The 25,686-nt window shown below is 36.2% G+C and overlaps 1 protein-coding gene across 1 annotated transcript in view; it reads left to right on the top strand.

Moving 5' to 3' along the window:
- The window catches only part of USP34 (ubiquitin specific peptidase 34), a 123,066-nt gene that overhangs the window by 66,313 nt on the left and 31,067 nt on the right, over positions 1–25,686 (top strand). The window contains exons 35-51 of the mRNA XM_026844686.1: positions 595–677; positions 1,897–1,937; positions 2,871–2,995; positions 4,821–4,973; positions 6,190–6,294; positions 7,402–7,457; positions 7,558–7,678; positions 11,157–11,340; positions 16,809–16,972; positions 17,527–17,592; positions 19,954–20,100; positions 20,189–20,245; positions 20,341–20,418; positions 21,109–21,203; positions 22,186–22,358; positions 22,951–23,104; positions 24,555–24,633. Of these exons, the coding sequence (XP_026700487.1) occupies positions 595–677; positions 1,897–1,937; positions 2,871–2,995; positions 4,821–4,973; positions 6,190–6,294; positions 7,402–7,457; positions 7,558–7,678; positions 11,157–11,340; positions 16,809–16,972; positions 17,527–17,592; positions 19,954–20,100; positions 20,189–20,245; positions 20,341–20,418; positions 21,109–21,203; positions 22,186–22,358; positions 22,951–23,104; positions 24,555–24,633 (1,881 nt within the window). The remainder of the gene's footprint in view (positions 1–594; positions 678–1,896; positions 1,938–2,870; positions 2,996–4,820; positions 4,974–6,189; positions 6,295–7,401; positions 7,458–7,557; positions 7,679–11,156; positions 11,341–16,808; positions 16,973–17,526; positions 17,593–19,953; positions 20,101–20,188; positions 20,246–20,340; positions 20,419–21,108; positions 21,204–22,185; positions 22,359–22,950; positions 23,105–24,554; positions 24,634–25,686) is intronic.

Here is a 25,686-nt window from a genome sequence, read left to right as displayed (position 1 = left end):
ATTGGGCGTGTATAAATGCTGCTACTGGTTTCTATAACTTGATTGATGAATATTTTTTACTGCAGTGGATTAGCTATCTAAATATTTAAAAATACTTTCTTTGGACTTCGATTTGAAAATTCTGTGTAGCCTGTCCAGTTTTTTTTAAATTAATTAAGTGAATGTCTAGTCACTAAAACGTGTGGCTCACAGAAATAGGTGAAATTTACATGTCCAACCTCGTTGTCAGCTGTGCCTCCTCAAGCCTAAGATTTTTCAAGGAAGTGGATAGCATATGCTTTTAAAAAAAATCCAACTGTGTTTTTACTAAAAGGAATGGATACACAGGTTATTTTCCTATTCAGTTAAATTGTCTTCCGTAGAGAAATAGAATGAAATTTTAGCATCTAGACTTAGTCAATGAAACAGGATTTTAGAGCTACCTTAAGTTTTAAGTAAGTCTTAACTATGGAGATGCTGTTTGTCTTTTGCTCTCCCTCCCTCTGCACAGGTGGGTTTGTTTTAGATTCACACAGTGTGTATAATTTAAAATCAAATCAAAAAGCTTGTTGTTATATTAACTGTTTTTTTTTCTTTTGACTTCAATTTTTAAAGGTGTTTCTTGTACTTGTCCAGGGAACCAGTTTGATTCAGCGACTTATGTCAGTTGCTTATACATATGACAACTTGGCACCTAGGTACAATATCTTTTTACTTTTGTAATAAAGCTAATGAAGTGTGCACATTTTCATCGCTGCTTTAAATAAAGTAAATAACTTTTTAATTTGTAGTCCACGTTAAAACCTATATCTGAAATTTAAGTCTAGAGGCATTAGACTTGCTTTTCTTAGTCACTTCTTCTGGTAGTTATCCTCCTCTTACAGGAGGAATGAGAGAGAAGAGAGTGGCGAGAACTCTGAATGGTCAGGGTACAAGATGTAGAGCAGCAAACTGTATATGGTAGGCTCTTGTAAATTCCCATGCCAAAACTATTTCTTTGTTCTCTCTAGCATTTAGCATTCTCAGTTTCAAAGCAACCTAAAGGAGAATTTAAAATAAATTTGCTTTTAAGTTGCTTAGTCGGCTGCTGGTTTTGACTTGTTTTTCCCATCCTAATAACATTAGCTTATTACGGCTGAAATTACCCTTATTGTTTTATCGAGTATGCATGTACTGAAGGCAAAATTTTACCTTCAGAAATGGACTACTAGAAATTTTTGTGCTTTTTGCCTTTTGTCCTGAGAAAAGCAATTCTGTGTAGGACTGCATCATGACAGTCAGGCTGATGGTGGGGAGGTCAGGTTTTTTGCTACATTTGGTGTTGTAGAATGAATTGATTCCAAGCAATGGATAATGTGTTTTACCATATTTTTAAAAGATTATTGAGAACATTCAGAGAATTTCCAGTCAAGACTGCAAGTGTGCCTAACCTTAACTTCTAGTTGAGTTGCAGGAATAACTTTAATATGTACAGTACAGTTTTGGTTTCATAACCCTTCATTGCAGTTTATAAAAAAGTAAGTAAATAAATACAAACATTTAAAATTTGTCTGAAGTTTGCAAATGTTTGTTCAAGGTGTGGTTCTTTATGAAGAATACTAGCTTTCTTCTGTATGGCTCAGTTCTTAGTTCCATTTTTACATCTTCTCTTTTTTTGGATAAAATAAACAGGGTGTGGGTGTTTTTTCTTGACTATCTTGTCAGTAAAGCTTTAAGGGGGTGACTTGAAGATTTTCATAGTTTTATTGTTGTTGCTAATATTGAATACTGCAAGAAATTAATCCTTTTAAGATTAAAATTTTAGTTTTCTTACTGGGTACTTCAGGATAACTGTGTTGTGTATACTTGTATTTCTAAGTGGTAATCTGTTATGTTCTGTGATAAAAGTTCAAATGGTTTTATCTTCTTCCTGTTCAGGGTGTTGAAAGCTCAATCTGATCACAGGTCAAGACACGAAGGTTAGTGCTGCAAAATAGCTACATGTTATGAACTAGTAGTAATGAAATCATATTGAAAATAAGTGTTTTATTCCATCATTAGAATACTCTAAAATTGTGTTCCTTGGTAGTGTTAGGGCTGTTATAATCTAGATGGGAATACACGGAGAGGCTTTCCTTCTCTTGAAATTGTTTTATATGAATTGAAACTTTGCACTGTAGCTATGCCTTCATTTCCAGGAGATCTGATTTTAGTAGGAAAATCAGCTGTATTCTTGTCTTCCAAAGAGCAGCATACATAACACCATGATAGAGTCATCAGTAGTCACCTTTATTCTGGTCTACAGAAGTCATTCTGAGCTCAGAATTCCTTGGAGCTCCCCCTTCTATCCCTCTTGTGGAGGTTTCTGAATGACCTGTGTCAGATAAACTCTGTACCAAAATAATTGTCAAAAGTACAACACAGGTGTGCATAAATACAGGTATGTCCTTCTAGGCTTATATGTTGCCTTCAGTTTTTCCACTTTGTTCTCCCCTGCAGATTTTCCTGTTTATGAACTGGAATTCTCAGTATATGCTATGTATCACCTGCTAAAGTTTTGCCTGTTAAGAAAGGAACGGATATACTAGTTAGACCAGGGAAATGTTCATGTTGAGGCATGGTGCAACCCATTAGCGCAAAGTACAAGCTCGCTGCTTAAGAAGTAGAGATGCAGGGAAAGATTGTGCCCCAGATTGGTAATTCTTAATGAGTAGTACAATGGTCAGTATTTGGTAAGCATAATGGTAAAATTCTGAGTTTAGGTAGTATCTTATGTGCCAATGAAGGTTTAGTCCTATACATAAATATGACCAAAATAAATGTCATATGCGCTTGAACTATGCAGCTCTTCAACCTGATGAGCCTATTCTGTTAGTTACAGTGTGACTTACTCTTATCTCATTTTCTTTCAGTCACTCATTATTCAATGTGGCTCTTGGTGAGTTGGGCTCACTGCTGTTCCTTGGTGAAATCCAGTCTGGCGGACAGTGATCATCTGCAAGACTGGCTAAAAAAACTTACCCTTCTTATTCCAGAGGTATGTTAAAAGAGTGGTTATTGCATTACTAATTAGTGCATAATATGGAACAAGATTAACTTTGGTTTCAAGCTACCATTAAAGTCGAAACATGTTGTTTCCTGCTAAAAGTAGGCAGGATCTGACTCAGTTGCTTGCAATCCTGTTTAAGGAGTAATCAGCTGTAGTTAAAATACAGTGTAAGATGGCACATGTGGTTGATTGCAAGCCAGTTTATAAACTCTTGTCTTTGCTCTTGGCTTCTGCTTGAAGTTAATTTTCTCATGGTAATTTGTCAAAATTTCTGGGTGCTGCCCTCTGACATGGATTAGTCTAAATATACTTCCCCCATTATATATTTTTTCACCTATGCTTTTTATCACAAAATGAGGTGAATGAGAGTTGATATCAAAATGTTTATCATCACCATATCTTTGCCTAGCTTTAAGTATTTTTTTCTGATGTAAGAAAAACTTGAAAATTGCATAAAGGTATGAGTAGTATAAAATTTTTGTATTTACTAGTGATTGCTTAATGGTAGTTGTAGAGGGCGATGAGATTTCCCCTCAGTCTCCTCTTCTCCAGACTAAACCCCCCCAGTTCCCTCAGCCGCTCCCCATCAGATCTGTGCTCCAGACCCTGCACCAGCTCCATTGCCCTTCTCTGGACATGCTCGAGTCATTCAAGGGCCTTTTTGGAGTGAGGGGCCCAAAACTGAGCCTAGTACTCAAGGTGCAGCCTCACCACTGTCGAGCATAGGGGTCAGACCCCTTCCCTGTCCCTGCTGGCCACGCTATTGCTGACACAAGTCAGGATGCTATTGGCCTTCTTGGCCCCCTGGGCACACTGCTGGCTCCTGTTCAGCCGGCTGTCGATCAACCCCCCCCCCAGGGCTCTCCAGCCACTCCTCCCCAAGCCTGTAGCGCTGCTGGGGCTGGTTGTGGCCCAGGTGGACAACCTGGCATTTGGCCTTATTGAAACCTGAAAGGAGGGTGCAGAGAACTGGGGATGACCCTCTTGAACCAAGTAACAAGTGATAGGACAAGAGAAAATGGCCTCAAGTTGCATCAGGGAAGGTTAGACTAGATATTAGGAAGCATTTCTTTCCAGAAGGGGTTGTTGGGCGTTGGAATGGGCTGCCCAGGGCAGGGGGATAGTCCCCATCCCTGGAGGGGTTGAAGAGTCGGGTTGACCCAGCTCTGGGGGATCTGGTGGAGTTGGGAACCGTCAGTGTGAGGTTAATGGTTGGACTGGATGATCTTCAAGGTCTTTTCCAACCTAGACGATTCTGTGATTCTGTGTGCAATATGGGCATGATGTGATAGTTACTATCTGTTGCTTTATTACTCAAGCACAGAAAAAGCTTACGTGCTGACTCCATTTAATAACCCTGGAAAAGAAAGAGTGCAAACTTTCAAAGCTGGATTAGAGATAGTCTGTGGGCATTTTTCTTAAGAAAAGAATAAAAGAAAGAAGAAAATAATTCTTCCAGTGAAATTAAACAAATTATCCATGTAGTTAGGAATGAGTAACTGTGAGTTCCAGCATCACACAGATTTCCCTAATTTGACCAGATGTGTTACTTTCTATTTTAGTAACTGGCTGTAATCTTTACTGCATAAAATACGTAACTCAAGGGTCACAGACAAATCAACTTTTTTGTTAGAACAGTATCTTTTGCATTTTTTCTGTAACTAATTTAAATGTATGCTTTTTGTAATACATGTTTTTAGAAAGGCATATTCTACTTTGATAACCTGATAGATATTATGAGAAAAGTCAACAAAAGGAAAAAAATCTTCAAAATAATGTGTGTAATCATTTAATTCTTCTATTTTTTATAAAGACTGCTGTTCGCCATGAGTCTTGCAATGGTTTATACAAGTTATCTCTCTCTGGTCTTGATGGGGGAGACTCAATTAATCGATCCTTTCTGCTGCTGGCTGCATCAACGTTGTTAAAATTTCTCCCTGACGCTCAAGCTCTGAAACCAATCCGGGTAAGATTTTAAGAAATTACAAGACTTTATCAAAGATCTATTTGAGCTTACTTTTGTTAATGTAAAAAGAAAAAATGATAGCACATTGTCGTTATGTCTGACATACTGTTTCTGATACATGGAGATATATTAAGACTTTTGGTTTAGATACTTCCAGAAACTTCACAGTAGTAGTTAAGTCTGTGACACTAAAGTAAATTTTGATTTTTGTCTGTGTTTGGAGAAATGCAGAATAGCATTTAGGAAGTGCTCTAGTTCTGGAATTTTAAGTGTCCACATAACACACAGTTAGGGAGTAACAGTTATGTTTTCAATATATGCCTTGGTTTCCCTTTTAAATGTGAGTACCTAGATAAATCAGTACATTGTTTTACAAATAAATAGGTACCCTCTGTTGTTGTGACTGAACATTACTGTTCCCCGGTCAATTGCTGCTGGTTTTCTGTTGGAGTATTACTGTCCTCACAGCTCTAATAAATAGAAGAGATTCTGTGGATGTGGTCAGAGCTACTTCAGGAGTTCTCACTGTTAATGTGCACAGGTTAATAGAGATGGCTTGAACTAAGCTGGGTGATTTTGCCTAAAGCCCGTTTGGGATTGTAGACCTAGCAATGCGCAGCAGGGGAGACTGTGCTGAGTTCAGCTGATGTAGCTAGATCTGAAGGAGACCACTTGTGTGGACTTGTATGGCAGTGAAGTGTGAACCTGGATTTGGGATCTGTCAGGTAGTTATTCTTCTCACTCTGTGTGGCATTTGATTTCAAGTAAGAGTCGTTCATTCAGTCTGCTTTCATTTTAAACTCTGTTGACATTAAAAATAGTTAAAACAATTTACAGAAGATTCTGTGTTTGCCAGAAAAGTTTAAAATTAGAGTTACTCTAACTACTGTTGAATTCAGCCAAAGATTCTCATGTTTTGTCTAGTCTAACACTGAACTTTTTTGTGATTTGCAGTGGTAAGATGAAGTCAATACCACTCCAAACTTTTTTTCAATGGTCTGGCAGTTCTTACAATGTTTCAAGAAAAGTAATAAATATTGCAGAAGAAAAACAGAACACATGCTGTTACCATTGTAAAATACATTGTTCTTGGCTTATCTTAAATAAGGTCCTGAAGAAAGTAATATTCTTGTAACAGTGACTATGTTTACTTTTTTTTTAATACACAGTTATTTTGTCCAAAGTACTTCATAATAAAAACAATTTCTTTTCACAGATAGAGGATTATGAAGAAGAAACTGTGCTGCGACCAGGTTGTAAGGAATACTTTTGGCTGCTGTGCAAACTGATTGATAACATACATGTCAAAGATGCAAGTCAGGTAGGTTTTGCTTTGCATTCACACGCCTGTTTGCTTTTTAAAATTTGGGTATTCGGACATTTTTTACTTCAGTGTAAGACATTCTTACTTAAGATACAGAACTGCTCTTGGATCTCTCCCATCTCCCAACTTTCCCTGCTCTCTGATGTGTATTTAGATTCCCTTGGCCAAAGGAACCTGTAGAGTCAGGAAAGGGGGATGGATATAATACCTTCACCAAAGTTCACCATCTTTGTATAACAGACATCGGGAATACTGTAGTTATCTGTGAGATTCACTATTGATAATTTCATTGTGGTCTAAGGAGGAGATAATCAAGTATTTGACTAAAGCTGAAAGAGGAAGAAAATTCAGTTGACAGCCACTTAGCACAGGTTAGAAAACTTACAACTTAGGAAACATCTCTAAAGGGCTAAAGTTGCCTTTTGCGCAAAGTCTACCGCTGCTTGTGCTGGCAGATGGCCCTACATAAATCTGTCTAGTTCATTCTCAGTGCTGTGGCAGGAGTCTGGAAAGGGAAGGAAAATAAAGCCTTAATTCTAGTTTCTCCAGAATGGAAAAGTCCTCCTCCGACTCTGGATGTTCCTAGTAGAGGCAAAAATTTTGCTCCCCCCACCCCATTCCTCTGCTCAGTTCCTTTCCATTTCTGTTTTATTAATTGAATCTTACAGCTAGGCTACAGTTCTGCTTACTGCATGTTGCTCAAGCAAGAAATGCTATTGGGACTTTGCAGCCTTCTGACAAGAAACTATGTGTTCTTGTGAGAAGTAACAATTAAGCACTTCTCTTTTAAAATTTTTGCATTTTCTCCAGTATGGTAGAGATAGTGTATTTGTGGGTCTGGAACTGAAAGAATAAATGCTATTTCATTTAACTTGTACAGCGTTGATTTCAAAAAAGCAGTTTCATCACATTTATAGAAATGTATTAAAATATTGCTGTGAGCATGTTTGAAAGATGAGTTTTAATTGTCCCTGTTTTTCTGTGTGTGATAACAAAAGTTGATCCAAAAGCATAAGCATAGTTTCAGACTAGGCTTATAAATTGTAATTCATGAAGTACATAATTATTTTCCATTTATATTCCATTTTCTTTATTTTTAATCAGACGACACTGCTTGATTTAGATGCACTAGCAAGACATCTTGCTGACTGTATTCGGAGGTAAGGTTTGCTACCAGTAATATCACTTTTAAGTTGCATTATGTTTATTGTTAGTGAAACAGAGTTTTAACACATCTTTCGTATATCTGTGTATATATAGCAGAGAAATCCTTGACCATCAAGATGGTAATATAGAAGATGATGGACTTACAGGACTACTTCGTCTTGCCACAAGTGTTATTAAGCACAAACCACCCTTTAAATTTTCTCGTGAAGGCCAGGTAGGAAAAGAACACTGGAAGATCATGAAGAGATCAAAATAGTATAATTTTCTGTGCGTTCTTTATTTCATCTTTTTTCCACCATTTTGATTGCAGGGCTCAATATATGAGAATATATCCTATTTCTAGCTTTAGGATGATGTATAAAAACACACATAGCTTTCCCTTTATTAAAAAGTAGCAGATAAGTCCCTTCCCTTTCTAACTCTATTTATTTTTGGGATAGAGTTCTTACATCCTGGAAATTTTATTTATTCTCATCTATTAACTGAAAATATTTGTAGTATTGATCAGCATTAACTGGTTTAAGTAATTAACAAAAGCTGCTTTTTGGTCATATCCTGGGACACTGGTGATCTAAAAGTAGCTTTCAAACTCTACATCTACACTGTGGCAGACACCTGTTACAAGAACATTACATTCCACCTGTGCTTGGAAGATGGGAGAGTGGCTTGGCAGGGGAAGTTGCTAAAAATTTTCTGTTTTGGGGCCACGTTAGCTAAAAAAAAAAAAAAAACAACTAAAATTTGTGGTGTGAAAGCTGACTTAAATGGATGTTCTATAGACTGCTGAGCTTATGATTGGATCTTTAGCAAGGTTTCACCAGGAAATGGACCTTGTATATGTTGTACATATCCTGTCTGTTTACTTTGTCTCTTATTGTAAAATGCCCCTGAAGGTAATTTTATTGTCCAAAAGTTTTAATAGTGTCCATCCTGTGCACCGCTTAACATAAAGTTACATTGCTGAGAGCATTTTAAAATACTATTACTATAGAATTCTCCTGGAATAAGTGTATTTTAAGTATGGAGAGCTTGCAGATTAAATTAGAGCAAGAATTCGATTCACAAGAGTGCAGTGTGGGGGATGATGTAAAAATTAGAACAGAAGAGGTATGCAAACATCAGATTTATGTAGCTTGGCTATATGAAAAGCATAATAAGGAAACAAAGGGGAAGCTTAAGTATGGAGGAGTAATACTATACAGAATCCTCAAGTACATTGCATGTGTGTAGAATATCACAGGGAGGACAGAAGTCTGATTTGAAAAAAGGATGAATGTGAACAGAATAGTATCCACAACAAACTTCTCAAAAAGACTTTGGCTTTTCTGAGAGACAGGGACTTAGCACATTTTCTGAGATGAAGTCGTGATCTAGTCATATTTTTTAAATTCTATGTACAATTAAGAGCACTTACCAATGCACATTATAAAGTATATTGGTGAAGAGTTTTGTATTGTATTCAGTGTAATAGAACAGGATTGTGAAAGCACATGCTTCCCTCTGAGGAAAGGTTGGTGAAAAAAATATCCTGAAGATAGTTTAGGCTTGCTCAGAGGATTCTGAGGCTCGGCTGTGCCTTTTCTTCCCTATAGGTTCCTTCTCTTACTAAGTAAACAAAATTACTATTCAACACATATTGTCAAACTTTAAAGGTCTACCATCTTTGATAGATAATCACTGCCTACCTTAGTCTACACTAAGTGTACAAAAATACATTTTTAACGTATGCTGGCTAGCAGATGTTCACTAGAAAGGTATATCTTAAGGCCACTTTGATGGTAAAGAGATATATTTTTAACAAGATTGGGGTTTTACATTTAGCCTCAGCAAAATCATCTGTAATGTTCTTTGTCTTCCCTGCTCCAGTGTGTCAGAATTCAGTCAGCACAAATATACAAGACAGAATGTTAATCAGAAAAAGATAGATTCAGATCTCTAAAGTTAATGCTTTTCTAGTCTGGGACACCTTAAGGTGACTGGTATGTCAAAATGCCTCTTTGAAAAAGGCTGCAGCACAGCACTAGAAAGCAGCTGAGCACAATCTAAAACTCCCCTTAGCAGATGTAGCTGGTCTGCTGATGAGCTGTAATCATGTACATCTGAACAGGTATGGTTAGGAATGAGAAGGAACCAAGACTTTCCCCCACAAGCACTCCTGATACAGACTAACTACCAAGAAACTAGGTATCTCTTTAATTTTATGCATTTTCTTTCTCCAAAGTGTGGAGAAATCTGGAAGAACTTTGTTTAACTATATTGGCCAGGAGAAGACCTCTCTAAACTATTTGGCTACAAACCCTGGTTGTAAGATTTTATATGAAGACTATAGGAATTTCCCTGCACTTTGAAACAAGGCTTTTTATGGTGATTTTGCTGTGCACTCTGCAGAAGACCATTTTAAAAAATATTCAGAAATCATTTAGATATTACAGCAGAGCCTGCCTTTTAACATTAAAAGGCTTCTTAAATATACCTGAATGGGGAAATTCAGGAAGAACTTTATTTTAATTACCTTGTAGAAATTGTAGAATGAAGTGTGATAGCTGGATTGGTAGTCTCTGCTCTACGAGGGGGAAAGTTTTCTGTCCCTCAGAAAAATTCAAGGTATCTTTGGGGGAAAAAAAGCAATCAAAATTCTGCAGAGGTAGAGGATTTATTGTCTGATTACGTAGGCAACTAAAATGATGCACTACTAATATGATTTAATGATCAAATACAGTTTGTTAAGATTGCAGACAATGTTACAGAAGCAGTGAAGTGTAGGCTATGGATCATGTCATCAGCCCCAGACATAAAGTATGCATGTGAATTGCTGGTTGTTTAAGGAAATTTGTTGAAATACTGCTTTATAAATTCTGCTCAATTTTCTTCTTTTGTGGTCTCTCCTTACACCACTTAAATGACTAATTAGTAAGGTTTGCTTTGTAGCTGAAAGATGAAGGAAAGCCGTTTCACCATTCCGCACTTGTTTGAAGGTGCTATAGTTGTGGAAGAGTATGACCTGTTCTTACAGACCTATATAGATTTATTATTTTTTTTGTTATCCTTCTAATATTTTACTTTTGGTTCAATTTTACTGAATTAAATTGGCTACATAGAGAGAAGGTGCTGAAATATAGACAGAGTTATCTTTTTTTAGTGTATCTGAGATGGTAAAGATAAATAAGAGCGTGTAATATGTATTTATCATCCAAAGCCAGCCTGACTTGGTACACCTATGCTTTGTGCCTTTTATCGTTCAGTTAATATTCCAAACACAAAACAATACAAAAAATGCACTTGCACTAAATTATGTACCATGTGTATGTTGTATGTTTTAAAATTAATTAGTGATTCATAAAACTTAAACAAGTAGAGTGATTAAGGTTATATGCTGTCTTTCACTAGGAAAAACTAGCCTTAAAGTTACTAAAAATACATGTGTGTGGTTTGTCAAATTATCAATCATGAATCAAGCATCATTTGTCATTCTTTTTCATTGGAAATGTTTCTCTTTAGGCTATAGTATGGTTAAAGGCCACTTTATGTAGAATAAAGTATTCATAATTCAGAATTTGCATACAAGTTAGAAAGTTCTGTAAATAATAGAGATCTGGAAAATTTGTAGAAGTTTCTAGAAGATTGTTAATACATGACTTGTCTTTTACAAATGTGTTCAAACTGCTAAATATGCTGATTGAACTGTTTTGCAGGAGTTTCTGAGAGACATCTTTAACCTTCTGTTCTTGCTGCCAAGCTTGAAAGATAGACAACAGCCGAAATGCAAGTCACATTCTTCAAGGGCTGCTGCTTATGACTTATTGGTAGAAATGGTAAAGGGGTCCGTAGAAAACTACAGACTGCTCCACAACTGGGTTATGGCACAACATATGCAGTGTAAGAACCTTTTTGAGTATTTTGTGGAAAATTAGTCCGTTTGCATTTTCTGTTCATTTTGGGTTTGTTTTGAATTGTTGGATTTATCGAGCTCAGTAAAGAAAATAGAGTGTAATTGTATTATGAACTCTTTTCTGAAGACTCTCTGTTTATGATGGGGATAGCTAGCAACCATTGTGAACAGTACTGCAATCGTGGAGTTTCCATTTCCTCCTGAAATACATGAGAAGTTTCGGCATTTAATGACTTTCTAAAAATAATGATCTGTTAAGAATGCATAGGAGAAACAGGGAAATGCAAAGGTGACAGGTAGAATATTTTTAGACTTAAACTGATTAGTCCCACTTTCCAAAAGCAGTAGTGGAATAAGACATGGTTGCCACTAACACTGCTCTTAAAAGTCCACTTTGTAGCTCTACTACTTATCCACCATCCGTTATGGTAGTGCCACAGAGCAGGTGTGGGCATCTTTTGTGCACCTATCAAATGAGTGGATTTAATCCCATGTATGATTTTCAGATCATCTGTTATCAAATATGGGTTATTTAAAGTATGGGGTTCTGTTAAATGACACCAACATGTAGATAACATTGTTAGAAAGGATTTTACATGTTTCATTGGCTGGTGCTGCATTTTAATTTCTGTTTTTTCTTTTATAACATGAAGAAACATGGTATGTTTATGCCAGTACTGTAGATGTTAACAGCACTGTCATGTTTCCAGGTCCCTAATATCTTTGCAGTTGACTTCAGTCTGTACCCAAATATCTACATACAGTGCTAATACAATTTTGTTATGCCTCTTGGCTTTCATGCTTCCTGTCTTTTGAAAACAATTCCTATACATAATATGCAAATTATCAAAATTTGAAGTTAGTTAATATTTTGTCTTTGATTTGCAAATTCTCATTATGCATTTTTAGCTTGATAGATTTCCTTTCACATGACCTGTTTAAATTCCTGTAACCTGAGGATATGTAATTTATTATAATCTATGGAATTGATTTAGTGCCTTACAATTCAGGAAGGAAAAGAGAAATCTGATCCTAATATTGTTCCGTGTTCTGTACTTATAAGCCTGTGGCCTTCTAAGAAGCCTCCAAAGTCTTAATATGTTCAGGGGAAATATTATGAAGAAGATACTTTTTGAAAATACAAGGTATTTCGGTTTTCTGTGAGTACACCTTCTGCTGTTGAAGTTGTTTGTATCTCTACAGGTGCATTCATTCATTTTTTACACATAGTATTTTTCTCACTCCAAATCCCACTAATTCCTAGGTGCTGAAATTTCCTGTAACCTTTACCACTGTTGTTAGTTTATTCCAGATACTCTTCTCTAGATTCTTTCTTCCTGAGTTCTCCTGAGCCATCTGGTCTGTGTTCCTGCTCCATATTCAGTATATTTCTGTTTCATGAATATTAACTTTATTACAACTGGCAGAGTGCCTTTGCTTGTTTCTGATGTGCAACTGACACAGGATGTCCGATACCTCATTTGTTTAAAGTTTTGTAATTCCATTGATGTGATCCAAGATTCTTAAAACTGGAGTTTTCCCCTTTGCTTATCTCCGTAATCTTACTAGTCTTTAAAAATCTTGGTCTTAGACCTGTCTCTCCATTCTTCTTAGGAGAAACATTAAGGAAAGTATTACAGATTTTCATCCTGTCTTTGGTTTTAATATTTTAGTTTTGTGGTTCACTGGAGAAATTTTTGATCCTGCTGCTTTTACAGTTGTTGGCCTTTGCTGTCTGTGCAATTCTACCACTGTTTCTTCCACTCCAGCTGGTTGAAGCTAGGATGCTCCTAAGAGATGGCTTCAATTTAATGCAGCAAAATAAAGTAAAATTTTCAAAAGAAACCCATCTTATTAAAGGACATTGAGAACGTTTTCCTTGGGACAAAACCCCCCATAATTAGGGTTCTAATTAAAAATTATGTTACTAAGACCCTATTCTGACAGTCATGTTAAAACATACACCTGTATACTGCTCTTCAGACTTACACTAGTATGATGTGAAGTAGTTATAGTAAAGTTTTAACTGCAGCAGTGTTTTCCTTTAAAGTTTCCACTAATGTAGCTCCCTTCATTGATGGATGGAAGAGAATGATTTGGGTGCTTTTTCTTACTTCACAGTTACAGTGTTTTTAATTCAAGACCTAGGGATGCCTTCACCCATTTTCAGCAAGTGTTACCATAGAAAATGAACTGTGAAGTAGCTGATGTCACAGAAAGGGCTAACAATTAATACAGACTCTGATCTTACTGAAAAGGGTATTTCAATACCCTCTGTTCATAAAATTTCTTGCAGTGTTTAGGAGTTTTCCTTTCTTTAAAGACCCAAGACAAATAAAATCATTTGGTTCAAAGGAGGGAAACAAGACAAGCTGCTTTGCTTTCCTGGAAGTTTAAGATAGTGTCTGTTGTTAATGTTTGGAGCAGAAATGTGATCAGAAGGTGGAGTATAAAGAAATGCCTGGTCATTTAAAGAGGAAAAAGTCCATTTTATTTTGCTTAAAGTAGAATGTGAATATTGCAAGTTTGGTTACAAATTTTCCCATCTGTTCCTGAGAAAAGGCTGATTTCTCTAATGGCAGTGAGGATTAAAGAAGATAGACATAAATAAGGCTCAGATTTACTTTTCTAGTTCAGATCCACAAGGAAAGCTTTTATTAGGAAAATAAGACAGTCACTTAAAACCAGGATCTTCCTGAGAAAATTCTTGTCAAATTTCTGAAAGGCTTTTGTCATATTGAAGTATGAGGAATATACTCCCAACTATTCTCATGAAGTATGAAGAAATCATCAGATTTCTTTGTAAATTACAACTTGATGTGCTCTAAGCAGAGTGATAGATTCTTAGTCCTTACATCAGAAGGGGTGAATTAAGATGTTGCAATTTAAGGCTTTCAGTTAAGGGAGGCAATTTTGTGGTGTTCTGCCATGCTAATTACTTTCTTTAGGAGGTTAAACGTGGAGGAGAGCTTTGTTTCAACTTGCTGATTAGCCCAATGTAACCAGGTAACGTGAGGTCATGCCACTGGGATTTGTTGAAGCAGGAAAATTAGAACTTCTTCCTTCCTTCCCTACTTGAAGCTGCGAGGCTAATAGCTGTTTTGATGCCAATGCCAAAATGAAGATTACAACAATTATTTATTGTGCAACAGAACCTCTTTTGGGTCTGGTCTCTGAAGATGTGAGGATCTGTTGAGGGGATGCCAGATAGTTCCCTGAATTTATAGCGGGTAGTGTGAATTGAGAAGAATCCTTAATGTGCCTTTAATCTTTGAAAAATAATTAAGGATTTAATATCTGAATGCTGAACCCATGTAGTTTTTGTGGATTGTAAAATAAACCCAGACTACTTTTTTGTATGTATCTGAAAATATTCTTCAACAGGGGTGCTGAAATATTTGTAGGACCTTTCTGGAGAATGATATTCTTGAGGATGAATAGCAAAGGTTTTGTGTTAAATTTCTTGCATACCAAGGAAGGTAGGCTGCAGTGAATTTCTTTGGATGCTGGATTAATTCCTCTGTAATTTAGTGCTTGTGTCATCTAGTTGCCTCTGCAGCTCAAATTATTAATTCCCCATTCCATTCTCCTGCGTGGGATGCTAAGAAGAGAAGCCTGTCAATGTCTAGAAGCAGTACTAATCTCTTACAAATGGTTTGTCTAGTCTGGTTACCATCTTCTTGACTGGCAGGTGAGAACCTTCCCCATTCTTCCGATTTCTTGGCAGCCATGTCAGAACAGAGCTTATTAAGAAAAGTCTGTCAGGCTTGCTTAACTTGTCTAGTGCCATGCTGTGTAAGAAATAGATTGCTACATCTGGTATGAAATACAGAGGAATAAAAAACTGAGAGAAAAGGAAAATGTCTTTTCAGTTTGATTCTCTAGGTAATTCACTTCTTGCTTACCCGTTTTTCTTGCAGATTTCTTTGGTATATATGGCTTTGAAGTACAGTAAAAAACATTCCTTCTCTTCCTATAAAAACTGTTCCCAAGTTTATTCAAGCTCTTACATAGCCAACCACTTTTATTTCACTGTACTTTTGTGTCTTATCTCTGAGAAGCATCTATCCATCTTTTGTACTGGTCAAAAAGATCTTTTCCTAGCCTGACATCCTTTGTAATAGATGTCATTCTGAAACCATCTTTTCTCTCCTGAAAATAAAGATCTCTCTTCAGTTGTGGTTATCTCTGATACTAAATCTGTGTTTTGTTAGGTGAAGGGAAGCCTCCCAAACTTGAGTCTCTGGGTGCAGAGACTCCACTTTGCTTTCTTTCGATATGACATAGGGGTGCATGGGAATGGGTGATAGATATTATAGGTAATTTTTGTGCTAAGGGAATGATGTGTACATTTGGGAGCTTGTAAGTGTTGTATGTTATCAGGTAAAAGTATGTTCTCATTGGTCTAGGCAGTACAAGTGTTGAGAGAGCTATGGTTGGCTCGTATTATAAAAAAACCTTTCTTATGTATAAAAGATGCATAGCAGCCAACGTTTAGAATTTATGGATGCCCTTGTTGGTGAAAACATTATGTGGTTTTACCAAACTTTAGCTTAAAGGTATAGGCTGGAAGATCATTACTCTATGTAATTCTACCACTAGAACAACCACCAGTAATGCTTTGGAGAGCACAGCAAATCACTTGCAGAACAAAACAGAGTGGCATCTAGAAAGACTCACTTTCACAAGAAAAGTGATTTTCTTGATGTGCCTATAGTGCATTTTCTTAAAGACCAGGTATGTCTGTGTCACGGTTTAACCCCGTTCAGCAACTGCTCCCCACACAACCACTGGCTCACTCTCCTTACAGGTGGGATGGGGAGGGAAGCAGCAGAGTCAAAGTGAGAAAACTCGTGGGTTGAGATAAGAACAGTTTAATGGGTAAAGCAAAAGCTGTGCACGCAAGTGAGGCAAACCAAGGAATTCATTCTCACTTCCTATAGGCAGGCAGGGTTCAGCCATCTCCGGGAAAGCAGGGCTCCCTCACACGTAATGGGTACTTGGGCAGACAGACTCCATCACTCTGAACATCCCCCCACCCTCTTCTTCCCTCAGCTTTTTATACTGAGCATCATGTTGTATGGTCTGGGCTATCCCTTGGGTCAGCTGGGGTCACTTGTCCCAGCCATGTCCTTTCCCAACATCTTGTGCTCTCCCAGCTTACTCGCTAGTGTGGTGGGGTGAAGAGCAGAAAAGACCTTGACTCTGGAAATACTGAAAACATTACCCAGTTAACAACACTTGTTTCCAGCACAAATCCAAACCATAGCCCCATACTAGCTACTGTGAAGAAAATTAACTCTATCCCGGCCACAATCAGCAGTCTGTTAATATAGAATGCATAAATAGGATGCATTTTATTAATTTAAGCATAAAGCTTTTATTTGTATTTATGTTTTTGGAAATTGTACTTTGAATTTACTCTTTTTCTGCATGTGATTCGTATTTTTTACAGCTTCTCATGCACCTTACAAGTGGGATTACTGGCCACATGATGATGTTCGTGCTGAATGTAGATTTGTGGGTCTAACTAATCTTGGAGCAACATGTTACTTGGCATCCACTATTCAGCAGCTGTACATGATACCAGAAGCCAGACAAGCAATCTTCACTGCAAAGGTTCACTCTAGGGTTTTATGTTCCTTTTGCGGGTTTTGATAGAAGTTTAAAATCAGAATCAGTGCGAATGCTGATAAAGTACAGATTTATAAGACATATCTTGATAAAGAATATTTCTTCAAGAGCTAGTTTGCTTTTTGTTCAGTTGGATTCTTTTGCTGATGTCTAAAGTGAAGAGATTTTAAAAATATATTTTAATGCAGTAGATTCTTAAGGTGATATTGGAATAAAACATGTTGTCCAACTCATATTTCTGTTGCTATCAACCAGATTTATTTCTGCAGTAAATTTTTTTCTGCTCCTTTCTGCAGTAAATTTTTATAAAATAGTTATTTTTTGACTTAGGGTTAATGTTGACATGCCAAAGAATGTGTAGGTAGTGCTCTATATAGAAGTGTAAAATAGGATACTATATCTTCTTGTACACAATCATTTTTATTAATTGTCTATAATGAAGTGGTTGTTTAAAAAGATGATTGTTTGATCTTTTTAAGGGCTGTTTTTGAAAAGTTAAAAGCAAAAAGATAAAATATTCTTTTACTAATTCCTTTCAGTATTCAGAAGATATGAAACACAAGACTACTCTACTAGAACTCCAGAAAATGTTTACATACTTAATGGTACGTGCAAAAGAGAATATTTTTGTCAAGTATCTCATTTTCGGAAAAGAAGCAGCAAAAATATCATTACCATTCTATATGTAAATTATTGGCAGCTTAAGTCTGTTGTACCTCAGTTTTGTAAATGAGTGTTGTAACTGAAATAGATTTTACCCACTCTAAAACTGTTAGTCAGCAAATCAGTTAAGCAAACATTGGCATAATAGTTTTCATGCAGAGGCAGTGTAAATCCTAATCTAAGATAGGGTTTAATACTGGCCCCCAACTATAATGAGCAAGCACCAGCTCTCAAACATTAGTGATTGTATACTGTGTTCTTAAAAAAAAGTGTTTGTGAAGTGAATAGATGGGAACGTCAGGCTCAGGTGCCACAGCCTGAGTATCCTTCGTTTATTTAAACCTTTTATCTCCAGGCCATTAATGCTCAGGTGAGCACAGGATGTTTACCATAGCTATGGGACTTCAGTTACGAGTGAGTTACAAGTATGAAAATCAAGTAGTCTGCTTTTTAGGTACAGTTGTGGCATAGCTGTATTGGGGCTGTGCCCTGTTACAGACACCCTGTGCCCTTACATTGCTAAATCTCTGAGTGGTCCAGGAGCTACCTGGCCGGGCATCTCCTTGGATGCAGTAACAGAATGACTTGAGACAAGACCAGTTTAAAACTGGGTAATTGACTGTACCTTCCTTCCCAGTTAAATGTTTGACTGATTGTCACAGGACCCCTCCAGGTAGCAATCTGGGACAGTTCTGCTTTTGCCTCTGCTGTGTCTAGTCCAGTTTCCAAGTCAATTTTTGTAAATGATCAATAAAAACTGTTCCTGTAGAAATGACTGCACAGGACAGTCTTTTGTATGGATTTAAGATATTTAAGAAGTACTGTGTATGTAGTTAAGGTGACTCAATAGTAATGAATTACGCAGATGCTGGGGAGGTCATATAGAACTCTTACCAGCTGGATTACAAGAATTTAGCAAAATGTTGATTTTGAGGAGTCTCTCCAGGTCTAACTGAAGGTAACCACTGCAAGGACCCTAGCAACAGACTCCCATCACCACCAAGCGCCAACTGATTGACGCTTTAGCGTGTTTTAATTCTATTTGTAAGCACCATGCCAAGATCCCAATAAATTATTTTTTCTTTTTAACAAACGCTCTGCCATGAGTGTCTGTCCAACACCATTGTCTTTCATCTTGCTTCACATGGACCTTGAGGTAAAGGGTTCTGAGCTTGAGTCTTCATTTAATCATGGAACAATTTGTTTGCCCCAGTTTCCCTGGTGAGAAAATATATTATTTCTGTTCATTGCATTTTCTTTGCTCCAGTGTTAAACAAAAGTTAATCTGTTGAAATAAAGCATTACAAAAGAACTTTGAAATTCCAGAGCCTGAGTAACAAAATTGAGGCAGTTCCCAGGTGTGAACTGTTGTTAAAATAGTGAAGCATTTCTGAAATAGTGAAATAATGAAGAAAGAAAACTGAGGAGAGCTGAGTGGTTTTGTTCTTGGCACTGGCTTTTGTGAAAGAAATTCATAACCACTTTGAAGACAAGTAGAGGAAAGGAATTTGGGCATGTAGTACCTGCCATGAAGCATAGAAAAAAAAAATCTAGGTATGTATATAAGCATAAAATAATATATGAATATTTACCATTATTAAAACTTTGAAGAAATACTTTGTTTTAAAAAAGTTAATATTTACAGGAAACACTGTCTTGCCACACATCCATAAAAGAAAACAGTATGTATATAATTGTTTACAAGGGCAAAGTTCCTTCTGCCAGAAATAAGTTCTGCATTCCCAGTGTGCAGGGCAGTGGAATGGGGGATGTATTCTCAAGAATTGCTTTGTACTGCAGATTTTTTTCTCTGACTGTACACACACAGTCAAGAACTAGATGATAAAGATATATACTGTAGAGAAGTCCGAATGAGAGTTAAGCATTTGTCAGGGTTTAAGTCAGTGGAGCCCAGAAATACATAAATACAGGCTGATGCTCCTCATACTAGTATTTTGTATCTGAACAGATATGCTGAAACTGGATGTGTCCCATCTTCAGCCAAGTTCTTTTACTTTAATGATTCCTTTTATTAAGTGTTTACTGAATATTAATGAATAATATTTTACAAATTATTTTTAATAATATCATCATGATAATCAGTTAAAAACTGATTTACGTTTCATCAGAAGCATTTAGGCACACAAACTATTTTGTTGCCTAACACATATGGAGATATTGTATGTAAAGGTATGTCCTTTTTTAAGCAGACATTCATATATGTATGTTCACTATGATGTCTGTGTAACTCAGAAGACAAGGATGTGTGTTGATTTGGTTTGCTTGGTGTTTTTTACATAAAGGAAAGTGAGTGCAAGGCATACAATCCAAGGCCTTTCTGTAAAACCTACACCATGGATAAGCAGCCACTGAACACTGGAGAGCAGAAAGATATGACAGAATTCTTCACTGACCTAATAACAAAAATAGAAGAAATGTCTCCGGAACTGGTGAGTTAATAAGGGGGAGCAAAAGGCAGCTTGAAAATTTATGGATTTGCTCAAATTTCCTTGACAGAATTTATTAATTCATTCGCAGAAAAATACAGTGAAAAGTTTGTTTGGAGGTGTTATCACAAACAATGTCGTTTCTTTGGTAAGTATTCTTTCCCTGTCCTTACCTTTAAAAGAGGGTTTTTTTAAACTTCTCAAAACAGTTATTTTGTTGCATTTCTCTTTGTTGTTATTTAGGACTGTGAGCATGTAAGTCAGACTGCTGAAGAGTTCTATACAGTAAGATGCCAGGTGGCAGATATGAAGAATATTTATGTAAGTAATGCCATGCTGAGATGTATAGCATAGAGCACAATTATAAATGGGTGCAGTCCGGTATAAAAGACTGTACCATACCCTCTTGAATATGTTGATGTTTTCTGTATCTGTGCTCTAGTTTTGGTGTATTTCTGGGTTGATATTACTAGGTAATTTAGTTGAATTGTTTCCTCATTTCAATGCAACACACTATTAGCCAGTACCATTTAGCACTGGCTAAAGATTGTGTTACAGTCAGTAATCTCTACTTTTGTGTTTTAAAAACACCTTGGTCATTTTTTATATGAGAAGTGTAAATATAAAAAGATTTCACATATACACATAAAGTTAATTTAAAATTTACATCAGCATAATTTTAGATTTTCAAGTTTTCTAAACTTGGAATTTAAATTGAAAGTACTTTAAGTTTTTGGGACAGCTTGGAACTGTTTTTCTGAATTGGTTCCTTAATTTCGTGTTTGGGTTAGGAACTGTTTTTCCTGTCAAAACTTTTAGTTCAGGAGCATGCTTTTCTTGCAAACTTTTTGGTGCCTTTGATCACCATTACTATCATGTTACAAAAATGTTAATTAAACATCGTAAGATTGAAGAAAGGGGTTTGTAAAGCAGGCCATGCAAGCACAAGATACAGATATCTAAGTTAAATGTGAGCTCCTTCTTTTTTTTCTTTTTGTTTATTATATGTAGGAATCTCTTGATGAAGTAACTATTAAAGATACCTTGGAAGGTGACAACATGTACACATGTTCTCATTGTGGGAAGAAAGTGCGGGCTGAAAAAAGGTGTGATTAAGAAGAAATAAACATTCCTAATGTTTCTTTCTAGTAAATTAATGAAATTACTGCTGGAATATGACTAATCCTTTAGGTGAAACAGGACTGTGGTTTCATTCAGTATGCTATTATGTATGCCTAGGAGGTGGTCTCTGTGCAAATGGGCACATAAGTAAGAAATCAGATTTCCAAAACAAGGAACGTAAGGTGTCTTAGCCAAAGATTGCCTAGACAGTAAAATGTTTATGACCTTTTTTTAATGTAAATAAAAAGGAATTTGTAAAAATTAGTATCTTTATAACCTGTTTTTAAAAGACCAGATTCTATCAGGGGTTGTTCAGTACTTGCATTATTCATTATGCAGGTTAATTGCTTAGGTTTCATAATCTGAATTTCTTAATTAAAATTGGTAGTTTTAAAAATGTTATCATATTTTTAGAAGTCTGCTAATAAAGAGAAAACCAAATAAAAGTTTTTTATTGTCTTTATATGGCAGCTAACAGATTTATTTTTTAGAGATGAAAAAACTTGTAGTTGTTTTTGTAGTTGTTAAAATGACATGGGTGAAAGTGACCTACTTTAAAATCGTTATTGTGAAGTTTATGAGATTTAATACAAGATATGTTCTGTATTGTCAGTTACAAGATAGTAACTCCTTCTAATGAGGTGGTTTGCACTGTTAAATTTGTTTGTGAATCGTTTTATGATACCATTTTAGAAATCTGTCATTCATGCCATATGAGTAAATTTGATGTTTCTTCCAAGGCACGATGATAGGCTAAACAGAATTGTTCAACAGGCTAAATCTGACCTTCCTGCTGCCGGGTAGACTGCCCTGTTCTGGGGCATTATGATAGCTAAATTTTATATTTATGTGATTTAGCAACAGATTTCCAGTTTTTTGTTTGAAAGAATTGTGTTTAAAATATTTGTGAAAATACAATTCTACCTATTAAACTTTTGCAAATCATGATTATTTCTAATCCTTCAGGGCATGTTTTAAGAAACTACCTCGTATCTTAAGCTTCAACACAATGAGATATACGTTTAATATGGTAACCATGATGAAGGAGAAAGTCAATACACATTTTTCATTTCCTTTACGTTTGGATATGACACCTTACACTGAAGATTTCCTCATGGGAAAAAATGACAGAAAAGAAGGTATGCCTCATAAAATGAATTCAGCAAACTTCTTCTCTTTCATCTATACCACTTTCTGTATACATAACATAAACAAACTATTAGTGATTTTCCTTTTTAAGCAAATAAAATCCAACATAGTTTTAATCAACCTATAGTCCCAAAATCACACCTTATATTAAATGTGACAGAACTGGCCAGTTTTCTCTTTCGTATTTTTTCATATTTCATATTCATTCAATTTGAATTATTCTTAAATTTATTTTTAAAGTATGAGAGAAATTACAAATAGTTTCAGAGAGTTTGTTGCTGGCCTATTAGCTTTTACAGAGTAATACTTGAACTTAGTAAATGACTAACTTCTGTCATAAATAAGATGTGCTAACTTACAATAATTTAGTTGTTAGTCCTGATCTTTTCAGTAGTGATGTTTGGCAAAAAACAGCTGTAACTGTTTCACGCTTTTTCCAAGTAGGGAGTATCTGGCTGTCATCGTTGTGCAGTGCTGAAAAGAAAAAAAATTAAGGGCACATACAGGAAATGTGTACATAAGACATACTAGTGTTGAAGTTCAGGTGTTTACAAAATAACTTACTGTATGAAATTATTTCAGGTTTTAAGGAAGATGGTGAATATTTGAAAGAAACTGAAAGCTACGAGTATGATCTGATAGGCGTAACGGTTCATACAGGAACAGCAGATGGTGGGCATTACTACAGTTTTATCAGAGATATAGTCAATCCCCACGCTTACAAAAACAACAAATGGTGAGTTATGCAAAACAACGTTTTATAATTTCTTATTTAAAAATAAATAAAACTTGTTGACTTTGTCAGACACAGTTATATAGGAAATAGGTGGTGTTGGAATTTGATAGGTGTAAGTATATTAATGTATTAGCATAGAAATCTGTGTGCTGTAGCTGTAATATTTGTGCAGTGCCTTGGACACAGGAGTAGCAGGAGAATGTCCTCTTACCCCACATTACAGCCAATGCTTGTTTCTTCACAGGACTGTCAATGACTATATTTTACTTTATTTCAGAACAGTAAGATTTAATATATTGTCTTTAATAAAATCTGATTGTTACCTTTGAGCATACAGCTATATTAATAATTGTGGAGTTAGGTCCTTTTTGTTCATTTTCAGTGAAACAACAATTTGAATTGTTCTTCACTTTAAACTTCTTGCATCCTGTGTGGCAGAAATTGATGTTACAATACCTAGGTTATCTACATCTTTTTTTTACTGTGCTTTTCATACAGGGAATTGTTTTTACATTTGTTTTCTAAGTTTATCTAGCTGGTGATACTTTCCTATTGGCCAGCTCCTCTTAGATGCAATTTACAGGAATATTTGACATTTATTTTTCTATCCTTTCTTTTCAAAGATTAAAAGAAGAGGCAGGATATTCTCAGACATAGGGGAGAGAGAGAGAGAGAGAGAGATATGAATAAATGCTATTTTTTAATTTTTTTTTTTTTTTTTAAACTATGACATCCCACTTCTAATTTGGAAACTTCTGCATATATTGGGCTTATCATGGTTGTGAAGAGGAGGAAAAAGTTGAGAGAAGTAGCCTGGGAAAGGGATGAGAGATGGGCCTGGAAAGGAGGAGAGTCTTGCTACGTCACATGGGAAAGCAAGGAACACTCTGCCTGTCATTTCTGGATATCATATCTCAGATTCCCAGCTGAGATGGTGGAACAGGAAACAAGATTTTCTCTCTTCCTGTTCTCTAGAATAGTTAGCTCGATCTCTGGAATAGGTAGCTTGAATTGCATGACCCAGTCTCTGCTCCAGAGGGAATCCATAACAGTGTACCATGTCCTCTGCCTCCTTCCAGTTTGAGTTCTACTGTTCCCTGGAATGATTCTCCTCTTTTAAGTTTTGATTTCCATTTCACTCAGTTTGAAAAGGAAAAGGCAAATCTTCTTGGCTGCGTTAAAACCCTATCTGCACCAGAGTCAAGCTGGAAAAATGAGGAAAATAGTGTGTCTTCTGATAAAAAGAAAACCTAAGAACTGTTGAAATGCTGACTTCCTGATCTTACTGAAAGAAAGTCACTTTGGGATCAGCTGTTAATTTGCTGTGATTCAAATGACATTAGAAAGTAAGGGGAATACTTACATTGGAAGAACAATTCTAAGTGCTTGTTATGCTTTATTTGCCCTTAGAGACAAATTGCAGTTGTTTCACAAGTGTACTGTTTTACAGGTATCTCTTCAATGATGCTGAAGTAAAACCGTTTGATTCTGCCCAGCTTGCTTCAGAGTGTTTTGGTGGAGAAATGACTGTAAGTTATGACTTTTATTTTTGTCACGTTCAACCATTACAATATCTTTTCTGAAGACTTTCATGAGGGATTCCATAGTGTTCACCTTTGGTCTGCCATCTGTTGTGAATGTATATAAAAGAGTTAGCTGCATTTTATTAAATCTTTGACATCTTTGTTGTGCAGGTGATACTTTATCTTATGTTCATGTAGGTAGCTGCTCTTCCACCATTGATCTTTTCAAAGGGTCTCCCCCTCCTCTGGGAGACAGAAGACTTGGCCGAGTGAGACTGCTTGCAAGCTGCTGATGCAGGCGCTCTCATTTTTCTACACTTGCTGTAGAACAAAAGTTAGGATGAGAAACAAGAAGGGTCTTAATTTTTCCTGTACCAACTATCATATTATTCAATTTATGAATATGAATCCAAGTATTTTTATGTGGTTGTAAAAGACTGGCGTCAGGAGTACAGTGTAGGTATTACAAATGAATCAAAATTAATTAGTGAAGTCTTTCTCTAAAGAGGTATTTCTTCACTATATATGTTTTTCTATCATCATATTATTTATTAGTTGTTAAAAACAGAGTATGCAACTACTTTAGGAATCCTTCACTTGGATGGCTGCTTTGCTCAAACTGTTGACTTGAACTACTTCAGGCTTATGCCTGTTGTGGAAAAACAGGGCTTTTTGATCTTAGTCTGTGCCCTGTGTCAGTAATTTCCAGATCCTGGGCTGTGAACCTCTTACAGTCAGGTCCTTTTTCATTGGTGACAGTACTGAACTAAAAACCTGTCAGATCTGTGTACAGCTTACCCTGTTTTTCAGCAGGAAAGTTTGAGCTCTTAGTGATTTTCAAGCTAATGGATCTACAGGTTTAAATAGTTTTGCTTGTTCCTTTTATTGTAAGGAGATAAAATCTCTTAAGTTGAGGTTTGTTTGCTTTCAGTAGTGCAAGGTTTTTTAATACAGCATCACCTTTGTCTTTGGGTCAGCCCACCACCCTTTGACAGAAACTTTAATATTTTTCACAGTAGTAATACAAATAACTGTTTAATGAGACTCAGCCTATTCTTG

The sequence above is a fragment of the Athene cunicularia genome (assembly GCF_003259725.1).
Source record: "Athene cunicularia isolate RWA chromosome 3 unlocalized genomic scaffold, athCun1 chr3_part1, whole genome shotgun sequence".
In the NCBI taxonomy this organism is placed as follows: Eukaryota; Metazoa; Chordata; class Aves; order Strigiformes; family Strigidae; genus Athene; species Athene cunicularia.
This window is presented reverse-complemented; position numbering and strand designations above follow the sequence as displayed.